Consider the following 15,432-nt stretch of genomic DNA (forward strand, 5'->3'; position numbering starts at 1 on the left):
TATAACCCCAGTGACCCTGTCCACCACTCTGCAACCCACTCAGTGACCCTGCCCACCACACTATAACCCCCCAACGACTCTGTACGCCATACTATAACCCCACTGACTCTGTCCACCACAATATAAGCCCAGTGACCCTGTCCACCACACTATAACCCCCTGGTGACTCTGTGCACCATACTATAACCCCAGTGACCCTGTCCACCACACTATAACCTCCCATTACCCTACCATGACACAATAACCCCCAGTGACCCAAACCAACACACTATAACCACCCCAGTGACCCTGCCCATCACTCTAAACCCCCCAGAGACCCACCCATCACACCATAACCCCCAGTGACCCTGTCCACCACACTATAACCCCCAGTGACCCTGTCCACCACTCTAAACCCCCCAGTGACCCTGTCCACTACTCTAAACCTCCCAGTGACCCTGTCCACCACGTTATAACCCCCAGTGACCATGTCCACCACACTATAACCCCCAGTGACCCTGTCCACCACACTGTAACCCCCAGTGACTCTCCCACCACATTGTAACCCCCAGTGACCCTGTCCACCACACTATAACAGCAGTGACACTGCCACAACACAATAACCCCCAGTGACCCTGCCCACCACACTATAACCCCCCGTGACCCTGTCCACCACACTATAACCACCCCAGTGACCCTGCCCATCACTCTAAACCCCTCAGAGACTCACCCATCACACCATAACCCCCAGTGACCCTGTCCACCACACTGTAACCCCCAGTGACCCTGTCCACCACTCTAAACCCCCCAGTGACCCTGTCCACCACGTTATAACCCCCAGTGACCATGTCCACCACACTATAACCCCCAGTGACCCTGTCCACCACACTGTAACCCCCAGTGACTCTCCCACCACATTGTAACCCCCAGTGACCCTGTCCACCACACTATAACAGCAGTGACACTGCCACAACACAATAACCCCCAGTGACCCTGCCCACCACACTATAACCCCCCCGTGACCCTGTCCACCACACTATAACCACCCCAGTGACCCTGCCCATCACTCTAAACCCCCCAGAGACCCACCCATCACACCATAACCCCCAGTGACCCTGTCCACCACACTGTAACCCCCAGTGACCCTGTCCACCACTCTAAACCCCCCAGTGACCCTGTCCACTACTCTAAACCTCCCAGTGACCCTGTCCACCACGTTATAACCCCCAGTGACCCTGTCCACCACACTGTAACCCCCAGTGACTCTCCCACCACATTGTAACCCCCAGTGACCCTGTCCACCACAGTATAACAGCAGTGACACTGCCACAAATACAATAACCCCCAGTGACCCTGCCCACCACACTAATAACCCCCAGTGCATGCCTACTACACTATAATCTCCCAGTGACCCAGCCCACTTTACTATAACCCCCCAGTGACCCTGTCCACCACACTATAACCCCAGTGACTCTGTGTATCACTCTGCAACCCACTCAGTGACCCTGCCCACCACACTGTAACCCCCAGTGACCCTCCCACCACACTGTAACCCCCAGTGACCCTGTCCACCATACTATGACCCCCCCAGTGACCTTGTCCACCACACTGTAACATCAGTGACACTGCTACAACACAATAACCCCCAGTAACCCTGCCCACCTCACTATAACCCCCTAGTGACCCTGCCATGACACAATCACCCCAAGTGACCTAGACTACTGCTCTATAACCTCCCAGTGACCCTGCCCAACACACTATAAACCCCAGTCACCCTGCCATGACACAATAACCCCCAGTGACCCTGCCATGTATTATAACCACCCAGTGACCCTGCCCACCACACTATAATCCCCAGTGACCCTCTCCACCACACTATAACCCCCCAGTGCACGCCTACCACACTATAATCTCCCAGTGACCCAGCCCACTTTACTATAACCTCCCAGTGACTCTGTCCACTATAACTCCCAGCGCACCTGTCCTCAGAACTATAACCCCCAGTGACCCACCCATCATAATATAACCCCAGTGACCCTATCTGCCACACTATAACCCCCCCGTGACCCTGTCCACCACACTATAACCACCCCAGTGACCCTGCCCATCACTCTAAACCCCCCAGAGACCCACCCATCACACCATAACCCCCAGTGACCCTGCCCACCACACTATAACCCCCCCGTGACCCTGTCCACCACACTATAACCACCCCAGTGACCCTGCCCATCACTCTAAACCCCCCAGAGACCCACCCATCACACCATAACCCCCAGTGACCCTGCCCACCACACTATAACCCCCCCGTGACCCTGTCCACCACACTATAACCACTCCAGTGACCCTGCCCATCACTCTAAACCCCCCAGAGACCCACCCATCACACCATAACCCCCAGTGACCCTGTCCACCACACTGTAACCCCCAGTGACCCTGTCCACCACTCTAAACTCCCCAGTGACCCTGTCCACTACTCTAAACCTCCCAGTGACCCTGTCCACCACGTTATAACCCCCAGTGACCCTGTCCACCACACTGTAACCCCCAGTGACTCTCCCACCACATTGTAACCCCCAGTGACCCTGTCCACCACAGTATAACAGCAGTGACACTGCCACAAATACAATAACCCCCAGTGACCCTGCCCACCACACTAATAACCCCAGTGCATGCCTACTACACTATAATCTCCCAGTGACCCAGCCCACTTTACTATAACCCCCCAGTGACCCTGTCCACCACACTATAACCCCAGTGACTCTGTGTATCACTCTGCAACCCACTCAGTGACCCTGCCCACCACACTGTAATCCCCAGTGACCCTCCCACCACACTGTAACCCCCAGTGACCCTGTCCACCATACTATGACCCCCCCCAGTGACCTTGTCCACCACACTGTAACATCAGTGACACTGCTACAACACAATAACCCCCAGTAACCCTGCCCACCTCACTATAACCCCCTAGTGACCCTGCCATGACACAATCACCCCAAGTGACCTAGACTACTGCTCTATAACCTCCCAGTGACCCTGCCCAACACACTATAAACCCCAGTCACCCTGCCATGACACAATAACCCCCAGTGACCCTGCCATGTATTATAACCACCCAGTGACCCTGCCCACCACACTATAATCCCCAGTGACCCTCTCCACCACACTATAACCCCCCAGTGCACGCCTACCACACTATAATCTCCCAGTGACCCAGCCCACTTTACTATAACCTCCCAGTGACTCTGTCCACTATAACTCCCAGCGCACCTGTCCTCAGAACTATAACCCCCAGTGACCCACCCATCATAATATAACCCCAGTGACCCTGTCTGCCACACTATAACCCCCTAGTGACCCTGCCCACCACACTATAACCCCCCAGTGACTCTGTACACCACAATATAACCCCAGTGACCCTGTCCACCACACTATAACCCCCCCGTTACCCTGCCATGACACAATAACCCCCCCATTACCCTGCCATGACACAATAACCCCCAGTAACCCATACCAACACACTATAACCACCCCAGTGACCCTGCCCACCACATTATAACCCCCAGAGGTTCTGCCCTCAGAACTATAACCCCCCAATGACCCTGCTCACCACTCTAAAACCCCCAGTGACCTACCCATTACAATATAACCCCCAGTGACCCTGCCCACCACACTATAACCCCCAGTGACCCACCCATCACAATATAACCCCAGTGACCCTGTCCACCGCTCTAAACCACCCCCCAGTGACCCGCCCATCACAATATAATCCCAGTAACTTTGTACACCATACTTTAACCCCAGTGATTCTGTCCACCACGCTGCAACCCACTCAGTGACCCTGCTCACCACACTATAACCTCCTAGTAACCCTGCCCACCACACTACAACTTCAGTGACCCAGCCCATCACACTGTAACCTCCAGCGACTCTGCCCACGCTATAACCCCCGTGACCCTGACTACCGCTGTATAACCCCCCCAGCAACCCTGCCCAACACACTGTAACCCCCCAGTGACCCTGTCCACGACACTATAAACCCCCCTGCAACTTAGTCTCTTTAGCCCCTTTTGTCCATGTCTACCAAATATAGAATATCGACTAGTTCCCTCTATCTTACTTGCTTGTTACATTCTGAAAGAACTCCAATATTTAAGTTAAGCTTTTGTATAATCATTTCATTTTGCTTGATTGCATGACAATTTTCTTCACGCTTTGCTTTCACATTCTTCATTTGGCTTGCACGCATAGAGCAGGACAGCATGGCAGTGTCGTGGTTAGCACATTTGCTTTGCAGCACCAAAGGTCACCGCTCAGGGTCGCATTCTGCCACTGTCCATTGGAGTTTGTACCTCCTCCCTAGCAGCGCACATTTCCTCCGTGTGCTCTGAGTTCCCTTCATATTCCAAGGGTGTACATTTCGGGTTGGGCTAGTAAGTTGTGAGCATGTTATGCTGGCACAGTAAGCATGTCATCTCTTGCAGGCTACCTCCAGCACAATCCTCTTCGTAACAAGTGATTGGAGGGTGTCAAATGTTATTGCTTGGCTCAAGAAGTGGTGATTGCCCTGAGAATTATGGAGCAGTGAGCCTCTCTTCAGTGATGTGGGAATTATTAGAGAAGATTGTTCAAGACTGGATTGATGAACATTTGGAAAAGCATAGCCTGCTTAGGGATAGCGAGCATAGATTTGTGAGGCACAGGTCATGCCTCAAGATCCTGACTGAATTATTTGAGAATACGACTAAACACATTGTTGAAGGTAGAGCAGTGGATGTAGTGCATATGGATTTTAGTAAGGCATTTGATAAGCTTCCCCATGGTAGGCTCAATGAGAACATCAGACAACATGAGATCTAGGGAAACTTGGCTATGTGGTACCGAAATGGCAGAGGATGGTTGTAGATGGAGTGTATTCTGCCTGGAGGTCAGTGACCAGTGCTGTTCCACAAAGATCTGCTCTGGGACCTAGGATCTTTGTAATATTTATAACCTACTTGGGTGAGGAAATACAAGGGTGGGTTCATAAGTTTGCAGAGGACACAAAGATTGGTGGTGTTGTGGATAGCATAGAAGGTAAAAAAAAACGTGCATTCCCGGCATACACTTCTCAGGCTTCCAGCTGGGTACAGGTATTGATAATAACTGAGGTTTCAATGCCAAACTCTACCATCTTCATAAGGGACGATGCCTGGGCATGTCTTATCCGGTGGGAATTATGCCCACACCGTCTGTCCCTCCTGATTGGTTAGTCCTCATCCAATCAGGTTTATGCTGTCTACCTTGTTTACAATTGAATTCCAGTTCTTACTTAGAACGAGACCTTTGTCTTTGTTAAAATTCTTTCTCTCTAGTTTTATTTAAATGGCTTCCTTCACCAAGCGCCCCATAAACCACTGGCGCAGCACAATAGTTTTGTGCCATCAGTCAAAGTCAATCCTATGGCCATTATGAATGCGGTGTTCTGCTATTGCCAATATCTCTGGGTAACTCAAACGGATACACCTCCTGTGCTCCTTGATATGGGTTTCTACCATGTGTCCCACCTGTTCGATATACGCTGCTCCACATTCATATGGAAATTTATAAACATACCGTCCTGAGTCCCAGGTCATCTTTGACCCGCATAAGCTGTGATGAGCTTCCTTATGGGTTTGTGGGTGGTATTAATCCAATCTTTCTTCAGGATCCAGAAACCATGGAAATATAGGGAAGACAGGCAATAGGTTCCTCCTTGTTGTTAGGTTTCCTGGATTTTAAGGGCCTGAATGATTTCCTTCACCTTGTAACCATTCTGTAGAACGTCATGTGTAATCGTCCTATTTCCTCATGGAGACTCTCCGGGTCCGAAATAGTTTTTGCACGGTTAATCAAAGTAGAAAGAATCACTCTGCATTGGGAGGTGTGATGGTGGCTGCTATTGTTGAGGTATAAGTCAGTGTGAGTGGGTTTTCAATAGATGCCATGCCTGATACTTCCATCCAGTTTCCATCGTATTAGCATGTCCAGGAATGGGAGGCAACTATTCTTCTCTATCTCCATCGTACTTCTTCTTTGTACTGCATCTTGTCATCATTGTTGATGAGGCCAACCACTGATGTATCTTCCACAAACTTGATGACATGGTTTGAGCTGGATCCTGCGACAGTCATGAGTCAGCAGTGTGAAATGCAGCGGCCTGAGCTCACAATCTTGGGGAGCGCCAATGCTCAGTGTAATGGGACGAGAGATGTTGCTGCCCACACAGACTGACTGTAGCCTTTCTGTTAAGAAGTCTAGCATCCAGCCACAGAGGGAGGTGTTGAGACCCATTGAGGAAAGTTTCCCGAACAGTTTCTGGGGTATGATGGTGTTGAACACTGAACTCATAGCATTTCATAATAGTTGATGTTAATGGCACTGGATGATAGTCATTTGGACAGGTTACTGTCACCTTCTTTGCCACTGGAATGCTGGTTGCCACCTTGAAAACTGAAAAAAACAATGGATTGATCCAGAGGGATGTTGAAAATATCCGCTAGCTGGGCTGTGCAGACTTTCAGATCCCGACTTGGTATATTATCGGACCCCGCAGCTGTGTGTGGGTTGACTCTGACCAGGATCTTCCTCACATCAACTTCAGCCAGTGTTTGCTCCCCTGAGGGGAGGGGTGCCTTCTTCGCCCAGCACATCAAACTGGGTATAAAAGACATAGAGCCTATGAGACAGTAAGGCATCTGGTCACTGAAGTGCAGTGTAGTTTTGTAGCAATCCCTGCCACACGCACCTTGTGCCTCTGGTATCGCAGAACTGGCTGTAAATTCTCTGAGAATGCTACCATTTCACCTTATTAATGGAGCGGGAAAGTACAGTTCTTGCTTCCCTGAGAGCTGTCACATCCCCTGATCTAAACGCAGTATCACGATCCCTCAGCTGTACACAGACCTCTGCAGTAGGCCATGGCTTCCAACTTACCCTCACCCAGATATGTTTCGTGATGGTAACATCCTCTGTATACTTCCCTATGTAACTGGTCACAGAATCCACAGACTCTTCTATGTTACCTGGTTGCCATAGCTAGCAGCCTCCCTGAACATTCTCCAGTTTGTAATCAAAGCAGTCCTGTAGTGCTGAGATTGCACCCTCAGGCCAAGTTTTCAGCAACTTTGGAACTTGCTTGACCCGTTTGATCACTGGTTTATATGTTGGAATTAACATTACAGATAAGTGATCTGAGAGTCCAATGTGGGATTGAGAGACTTAGTTTGGCCAATATGTCATTGCTAAAATACCTTGCTTCCTTTTCACCTTTTTGCTATTATTGGCATGCTTTAGCGTCTTTTATCATGAAGACCAATATGAAGTATTAGTTCACATTTCTCATAAAATTCCTCAGTTTCATCATCTAAGAAATGAACCGAGTTACGTTTCTTTCTGTATACCTGCAGAAGGCTTCTCCATGTTCTTTGATATTTCTACAGCCTATTTTATCATGTGCCATGAAAATGACATCCTTTAACAATCAACTCCAACATCTTCCCAACCACTGAGGTCAGACTAATTTCCTTTCTTCTGCCTCTGTCCCTTCTTGAAGTGACATTCGCAATTTTCCAGTCTTCCGGAATCATTCCTGAATCTAGTGATTTTTGAAAATATCATTACTAATGCCTCCACAATCTCTTCAGTTACCTCTTTCAGAACCTTGGGGTGTACACCATCTGGTGCAGGTGACTTCTTCAGACCTTTCAGTTTCCCAAAAATCTTCTGTCTACATATGGTAACTTCACACATTTCATATCCCCTGATACCTGGAACTTCCACCATACTGTTTATGTCTTCCATCTCTACCTCCACAGCATCATTTTCCAATGGACCGGTATCCACTCTCACCTCTCTTTCACATTTTATGTATCTGAAGAAACTTTTGGTATCCTCTTTAATATTATTGGCAAGCTGACTTTTGTATTCCATCTTTACCTTCTTAATGACTTTTTTTAGTTGCCTTCTGTCGGAATCTAAAAGCATCCCAATTCTCTAACTTCCTAATTTTTGCTCTATTTTATGCCCTCTCTTTGGCTTTTAAGTTGGCTTTGGCTTCTCTTGTTAGCCACGGTTGTGTCATCTTGCCTTTAGAATATTTCTTCCTCTTTGGGATGTATATATGCTGTGCCTTCTGAAGCATATAGTAACATAACATGGAGAACAGACCCTTTGGCCCAACTCATCCCTGCAACCAAAGTGCGCAGCTAAGCTACTCCCATTTACCTGGATTTGGCCTGAATCGTTCTAAACCTTTCCTATCCATGTACCTATCCAAATGCCTCAAATGTTATTACAATACCTGCATCACCTGTTTCCTTTGGCAGCTTATTCCATTATGCACCGACTCTACATGAAGACGTTGCCCCTCACAAATCTTTCCTTTCTCACCTTTAAATTTATGCCCTCTAGTTCTTGATTCTCATTCTCCGGGAAAATATGAAGTATATTTACCCTATTTATGCCTCTCATAATTACATATATACATATACAACCCTGAGATTCATTTTCTTGCGGGCACGCTCGATAAGTCCAATAACCATAATAGAATCAGTGGAAGACCACACCAACAAGAGGGACAGCCAGTGTGCAAAAAGACAACAAAAGGTACAAATACAAAATGGAAGAAAAAATTAATAATAATCATAATGGCTCATATTTGGAGACCTCTTCCCAGAAGCAGATAGGTTCTTTGTCACAATTCAGGACCAAGTGGTTCACACAAAAAATGATCAAAAATACATAATAAAACACCAACAAATTCAAGATGATAAATGTAGAAAATGCCAAGGAAAACCAGAAACAATCCAATACATTACAGGATCCATTAGCAGTTTAATTCAATCTGATTACTTACACAGTCACAATCAAATGGTAAACATCATTCATGAAAATCTTGCTTTAAAATACAAACTCAGAAATTAAATCACACCTTACTATAAATACAAGCCTGATCCACTTTTAGAGACAGAATGCCACAATTTATATTATGACTAATGTTATTTCAGATAGGGCAATCTATAATAACCATCAGGATATAATAATACAGGATAAACAAGCAAGAACAACTTATTTAATAGATATAGCCATTCCAAACACACATAACACACAGAAATCAGTAAGTAAAAAACACCAGAAATGTGCTGAATTAAAAGAGGGAACTGAAAGACTTTGGAACATGAACAGGGTATACATTGCTCCGATAGTAAGATCTACAAGTGGTATCATCACAAAGACACTACACAATAGCATTAAACAATTAGGGCTACACAGTAATATCTATGTAAATCTTCAGAAAGCCACAATACCACTAGAATAGTCCAGAAGTTCCAAGCAATTGAGAAATGAGTGTGCTTGGCTATGCTGTACCTCAAGTTTTACCAGCTTGAGCTGAGAAAAAAATAATAACCATAATTTGCTCTTAGTAAATTACGAGGAGAAATATTCATTAAAATCCCACCATATACTGAAGCTTGAATAGAAATGTCCCTGCTGATCTCCTCCGGGACCTACTCTTTCCATTACAGGTTGCCCCCGCCATCCGAAGGTAGAGCGTTCCTATAAAACGGTTCGTAAGCCGAAATGTCGTAAAGCGAAGAAGCAATTACCATTTATTTATATGGGAAAATCTTGTGAGCATTCGCAGACCCAAAAGTAACCTACCAAATCATGCCAAATACCACATAAAACCTAAAATAACAGTAATATATAGTAAAAGCAGGAATGATATGATAAATACACAGCCTATATAAAGCAGAAATACTTTTCCACAATCATTACTGCACTGTTCTCTGTAGCGAAAATCTCATGCAAGCGCTGTTGGCAAAAACATGGCACAAGCTTTAAGTAACCTTTAAGCTATGAAGCTGCGAAATCATACCAAATAACACGTAAAAATACATAGCCGATATAAAGCAGAAATAATGTATGTACAGTGTAGTATCACTTACTGGAATTGGGAAGACAGCACAGAGCACACTGATGGTGGTGTGTTAGACTGAGTCGTCACAGGTTGGCTAGTGCTGTGGCCCCCACCCTCCAGGCCGCCGACTGATACATTCCCCCGAAGCACGCAGGGGTCCAGCAGCAGCCGGGAGGCACACAGCACATCTTTAAGAAAAAAGCCGAAATAAACATGCTAATTAATTAGGTGCCACCCGGCACCTAATTGTCGGCCCAGATCAGTGCCGATTTCCGACTGCGTCGTCTATGATCTGGGCCGACAATTACGTGTCAGGTGGCACCTAATTAATTAGCATGTTTATTTCGGCTTTTTCTTAAAGATGTGCTGTGTGCCTCCCGGCTACTGCTGCATTCTCTGCGAATCAGTACAGTATGTCCGCGGCCTTGGTGTTGGGGTGGTGGGACACTGGCGTGTCATCTCGTCGTCTGTTTCCATTAGGGCGGGCAGGTCATCGTCTTCTATGACTGCCCGCCTCAATGTTGAAGGTCGAGGTTCGTCGTCTGCTGTGGCTGATGTGGAAGGCTTGCTTGACTGCTGAGCCTCACGCATTTTCCTGTCATACAGTTCTTTGTAAGGACTCAAACCATCTTGCAAATATCCCTAAACCGACGTATCCTTTCAAAATTAAAGTCGTACTTTATCATTGCAGCGAAAATCTCACGCAGTTGCTTCATGTTCAGTTCGCTACTGCATTCGGTTTCGATTGTTATCCTTTTTTCTTCCAATTGCATCAGCTCTTCATCTATCAGTTCTTGGTCATGGGATGCCAAAACCTCTTCAACATCATCTTCGTCATCTTCCACAAGCCAAACTCATTTAGTCCTTACTTCATTCACCACAATCGAAACACTTAATTATGTCTAGTTTTACGCTAAGTGTAACACCCTTAGGAGCTTTTTTAGGCTTTTCCGACACCATAGAACTCATCTTGCAAACGGCTGCTCACAAACATGAGTTTAAGCAATGCCGGCGAGAATGCAGTTCCGAATCCGGGGGAGAACAGCTGCTCTGGGCGCACGCTGCCTTTTATCGCGCACTGATTTTTTTCACGTGCTGACTTTTTTATCGCACGCTGCTTTTTTTTCGTAACAGTGAGGTTTCGTAAAGCGAACGTTCGAAAAGCAGGGGACACCTGTACTACCATTTTATTCTTAGTATAACTATAGAATCTTTGGGGATTTTCCTTAACCTTACCTGGCAGATCCATCTCAAAGCCCTTTATGCTCTCTTGTGTATTTTTAATCTTTTTATAGGCAAAGGATTCATTCTCTCTGACTTCTTAAACCTAATGTATTTTTCTTCATTTTCCTGACTAGAATACCAATATCTTTTGTCAGCCAGGGTTCCAAAAACTTGCCAGGGTTACTCTTCACTCCAACAGGAACATGCTACTCTTGGACTCTAATACTACACTCTTAAAAGCCTCCCCCTTGCCATTTATTCCTTTCCATTCAAACATGCTCACCCAACTGACCTCCTGCCTAGTTGCTCCAAAATTAGCCCTATTCTACTTAACACTGCAACCGGTGGATCTGGCCTGTACTTTCCTATCATTAGCTTAAAACTAATAGAATTAATGTCACTAAACCCAAAATGATCCCTGACAGACTCTTCTGCGACTTCTCCTACCTCATTCCCAAGGGGAGATGCAGTGTTGCACTCTCTCCAGTATGTCTCTCTATATATGGACTCAGGAAGCTTTCCTGGACACACTTCACAAGTTTTACCCTTTCTACAACTTTAACACTCTGGACGGTCTAAGGAAATTGAAATATCCTACTAATATACGGTAACCTTTGACTAATATAGTTCTTACAACAATGAACATTTTCTGTACACACCTGATCCTCAAGTTCCCGCTGACTATCAGGGGATCTATAATACAAGCCACTAGAATGACCCTCCTGTTCTCCCCATAGAGTCATTGGACATCTTTGCTCTACTGCACCATCACTATGTCTATTTGCTTAAACTTTCACATTTTCTTATCTGAATCTGACCCCCAACTCTTTAGTTGAAAGTTCTAACTACAGGATAGATACAGAACTTTCATTATGTTGGACACACTGCTCTCTCTGAGAAACATCTCTAACAATGTATCACCAGCAGAGAGCCAGGTCTATGTTGGTGTCTGTAAGGGAAGCTGAAAACACAACCCGAGACTAAACATGAAAGTAATGTAAGGGTATGCATTAGTGGAAGAATTTTACCAATACAAAGGTGACCCATGAATTCTGCAGTGAGAAAATACTTACACAGCATGGGGCTCTTTGAATCTGCCAACCTGCTGAATCTGGTACATGAGATCGCCTCCGTTCACATACTCCATCACAAAATACAAACGCTCCTAGTGCAGAAACAATACAGGGTGATAAAATAATGTCTCACAGCAAACGAAGATTAACAGCTTTACAGTACAACACACTAGAATATCTTCACAATTCACTGCCCCCATTTTCAGCCAGAACAAACATTTTTTCTTTGTTTCTTCTATAACATTATGATTCCAAGAGCAATAAACTACAATATAGGATTAATTCAGAGGAATGATCAAAACTGCACACTCTGCTCCAAATTAACCCCATCAATACTGTTAACGTAACATCCCAACCCCTGTATTCAATATTTTGATCTATGAAGGCCACATAGGAGATTAGTGTGCAAACTTAAAGCACACGGTATTGGGGGTAAGGTATTGGTGTGGGTGGAGAATTGGTTAGCAGACAGGAAGCAAAGAGTGGGAATAAACGGGACCTTTTCAGAATGGCAGGCGGTGACTAGTGGGGTACCGCAAGGCTCAGTGCTGGGACCCCAGTTGTTTACAATATATATTAATGACTTGGATGAGGGAATTAAATGCAGCATCTCCAAGTTTGCGGATGACACGAAGCTGGGTGGCAGTGTTAGCAGTGAGGAGGATGCTAAGAGGATGCAGGGTGACTTGGATAGGTTGGGTGAGTGGGCAAACTCATGGCAGATGCAATTTAATGTGGATAAATGTGAAGTTATCCACTTTGGTGGCAAAAATAGGAAAACAGATTATTATCTGAAAGGTGGCCGATTAGGAAAAGGGGAGGTGCAACGAGACCTGGGTGTCATTATACACCAGTCATTGAAAGTGGGCATGCAGGTACAGCAGGCGGTGAAAAAGGCGAACGGTATGCTGGCATTTATAGCGAGAGGATTCGAGTACAGGAGCAGGGAGGTACTACTGCAGTTGTACAAGGCCTTGGTGAGACCACACCTGGAGTATTGTGTGCAGTTTTGGTCCCCTAATCTGAGGAAAGACATCTTTGCCATAGAGGGAGTACAAAGAAGGTTCACCAGATTGATTCCTGGGATGGCAGGTCTTTCATATGAAGAAAGACTGGATGAACTGGGCTTGTACTCGTTGGAATTTAGAAGATTGAGGGGGGATCTGATTGAAACGTATAAGATCCTAAAGGGATTGGACAGGCTAGATGCAGGAAGATTGTTCCCGATGTTGGGGAGGTCTAGAACGAGGGGTCACAGTTTGAGGATAGAGGGGAAGCCTTTTAGGACCGAGGTTAGGAAAAACTTCTTCACACAGAGAGTGGTGAATCTGTGGAATTCTCTGCCACAGCAAACTGTTGAGGCCAGTTCATTAGCTATGTTTAAAAGGAAGTTAGATATGGCCCTTGTGGCTACAGGGGTCAGGGGGTATGGAGGGAAGGCTGGGTTCTGAGTTGGATGATCAGCCATGATCATAATAAATGGCGGTGCAGGCTCGAAGGGCCGAATGGCCTACTCCTGCACCTATTTTCTATGTTTCTATGTTTCTATATGCCAAATGCTCTTTTTATGACCCTATCTGCCTGTAACACCACTTTCAAGGAATTACGGATCTGGAAAACCAATTTCCCTCCGGATCAATAAAGTATGACTATGACTATCTGTATCTACAGACCCCTCTTCCAATTCCCTGCTGTTCACTGTGTAAGCCCTACCCTGGTTTGTCCACCCAAAGTGCAATATCTCACACTTGTCTGCATTAAATTGCATCTGCCATTCTTCAGCCCAGTTTTCCATTTGGTCCAAATCCCACTGAAAGCTTTGATAGTCTTCCTTGCTGTCCATTACACCTCCAATCTGGCTGTCACCCACAAATTTGCTGATCCAGTTTACTACATTCAGATCACTAATACAGATAACAAACAACAACAGACCCAGCACTGATCCCTGTGGCACTCCACTAGTCACAGGCCTTCAGTAACAGAGGCAACCATTTACTCCCACTCTCTAGCTTCTCTCGCTCAGTTAATGTCAAATCTACAGTAATTTACTGCCTCATACTGAATGCCAAGTGAAAGCACCTTCTTAGGCTTATACTCGTTGGACTAAGTTTATATGTGTTGGAATTTAGAAGATACTAGGCTTATACTCGTTGGAATTTAGAAGATTGAGGGGGGATCTGATTGAAACGTATAAGATCCTAAAGGGATTGGACAGGCTAGATGCAGGAAGATTGTTCCCGATGTTGGGGAAGTCCAGAACGAGGGGTCACAGTTTGAGGATAAAGGGGAAGCCTTTTAGGACTGAGATTAGGAAAAACTTCTTCACACAGAGAGTGGTGAATCTGTGGAATTCTCTGCCACAGGAAACAGTTGAGGCCAGTTCATTGGCTATATTTAAGAGGGAGTTAGATATGGCCCTTGTGACTAAAGGGATCGGGGGGTATGGAGAGAAGGCAGGTACAGGGTTCTGAGTTGGATGATCAGCCATGATCATACTGAATGGTGGTGCAGGCTCGAAGGGCTGAATGGCCTACTCCTGCACCTATTTTATATGTTTCTATGTTTCTATATGTTTCTTGACTAGCCTACCACGCAGCACTTTATCAAAAGCCTTGCTAAAGTCCATAGACAACATCCACTACCTTTATGTATCAACTTTTCTGGTAACCTCCTCGAAAAATCTCTATAAGATAGGTTAGACATAACCTCCCATACACTAACCATGTTGATTACCCTAATCAAGCCCTATTGAATCAAATGCTTATATCTGGCCCTTGAGAATACCTTCCAATAATTTACTCACTACTGATATCACATTGATGCCTATAATTTCTTGGCTTATTCTTAGAGCCTTTCTTCAACAATGGAATAAGATTAGCTATCCTTGAGTCCTCCAGCACCTAACTGGTACCAGAGGACTGGAGGATAGATTGTTATTTTAAATACCTCTGCCAGGACCCCTGTAGAAAGCCTTGGGATTCTCCTTCGCCTTGTCTGTAAGAGCAACATCATGCCTTCCTTTAGCCTCCTAATTTCCCTATTTCTTATACTCAAGTGCCTCATTTGTTCCTTGCTGCCTATACCTGCTATGTACCTCCTTCTTCTTCTTAACCAGGACCTCAATATATCTCAAAAGCCAAGGTCCCTTAAACCTGATAGCCTTGCCTATTACCCTGATCTGTTCTCCCAAAATTTCACTTTTGAAGGCCTCCCACTTAC

At 45.7% G+C, this 15,432-nt stretch overlaps 1 protein-coding gene across 1 annotated transcript in view; it reads right to left on the reverse strand.

Moving 5' to 3' along the window:
- Positions 1-15,432, reverse strand: part of LOC134351826 (protein kinase C beta type) — a 405,871-nt gene that overhangs the window by 78,977 nt on the left and 311,462 nt on the right. The window contains exon 11 of the mRNA XM_063058567.1: positions 12,214-12,305. Within this exon, the coding sequence (XP_062914637.1) occupies positions 12,214-12,305 (92 nt within the window). The remainder of the gene's footprint in view (positions 1-12,213; positions 12,306-15,432) is intronic.

Source organism: Mobula hypostoma, chromosome 9 (assembly GCF_963921235.1).
Source record: "Mobula hypostoma chromosome 9, sMobHyp1.1, whole genome shotgun sequence".
In the NCBI taxonomy this organism is placed as follows: domain Eukaryota; kingdom Metazoa; phylum Chordata; class Chondrichthyes; order Myliobatiformes; family Myliobatidae; genus Mobula; species Mobula hypostoma.